Source organism: Cariama cristata, unplaced genomic scaffold, assembly GCF_000690535.1.
Source record: "Cariama cristata isolate BGI_N322 unplaced genomic scaffold, ASM69053v1 scaffold24212, whole genome shotgun sequence".
Lineage (NCBI taxonomy): Eukaryota > Metazoa > Chordata > Aves > Cariamiformes > Cariamidae > Cariama > Cariama cristata.
The window spans coordinates 631-1,013 of record NW_009603663.1 but is presented as its reverse complement, the minus strand read 5'-3'; the positions used below and the strand labels follow the sequence as shown (position 1 = coordinate 1,013).

General features: G+C 62.4%; 1 protein-coding gene across 1 annotated transcript in view; it reads left to right on the top strand.

Annotated features, from left to right (window-relative positions):
• The window catches only part of MYRF (myelin regulatory factor), a gene marked incomplete at both ends in the record, with an annotated part of 12,214 nt that overhangs the window by 11,204 nt on the left and 627 nt on the right, over positions 1-383 (top strand). Inside the window, one exon of the mRNA XM_009695289.1 lies at positions 112-365. Within this exon, the coding sequence (XP_009693591.1) occupies positions 112-365 (254 nt within the window). The remainder of the gene's footprint in view (positions 1-111; positions 366-383) is intronic.

The following is a 383-nucleotide window of genomic DNA, read 5'->3' as shown; positions in this document are numbered from 1 at the left end:
GGGCGAGGCCGGAGCCGGTAGCTGGTCTCTCTGCACCGGCCTCGGAGGTCGGGAGCACTGCCAGCATCTCTCTGCCTCTCAACACAACCTTTCTCTCCCTTTCCTTCACAGACCAAAGTCAGACCTCACTCCTGCCGGTGACAAATATCAAAGCCAAATCCAGGGGCATCACCGGGAAAGCGACCTCCTACACCAAGTGGCCAAAGACGCCTGACAGGTCTCAGAGCTTCGGCAGCCCCAATGCCAGCCCCTCTTCCCCCTTCACCCACATCCAGGGCAAATCCAAGTACATCTCCAACCTCTCGCTCTCCCGCAGCAACTCCCCGCTGGGGCAGGCCCGGCAGCAGCGCAGCATCAAGCAGCCGGTGGGCGAGAGGGCCCGC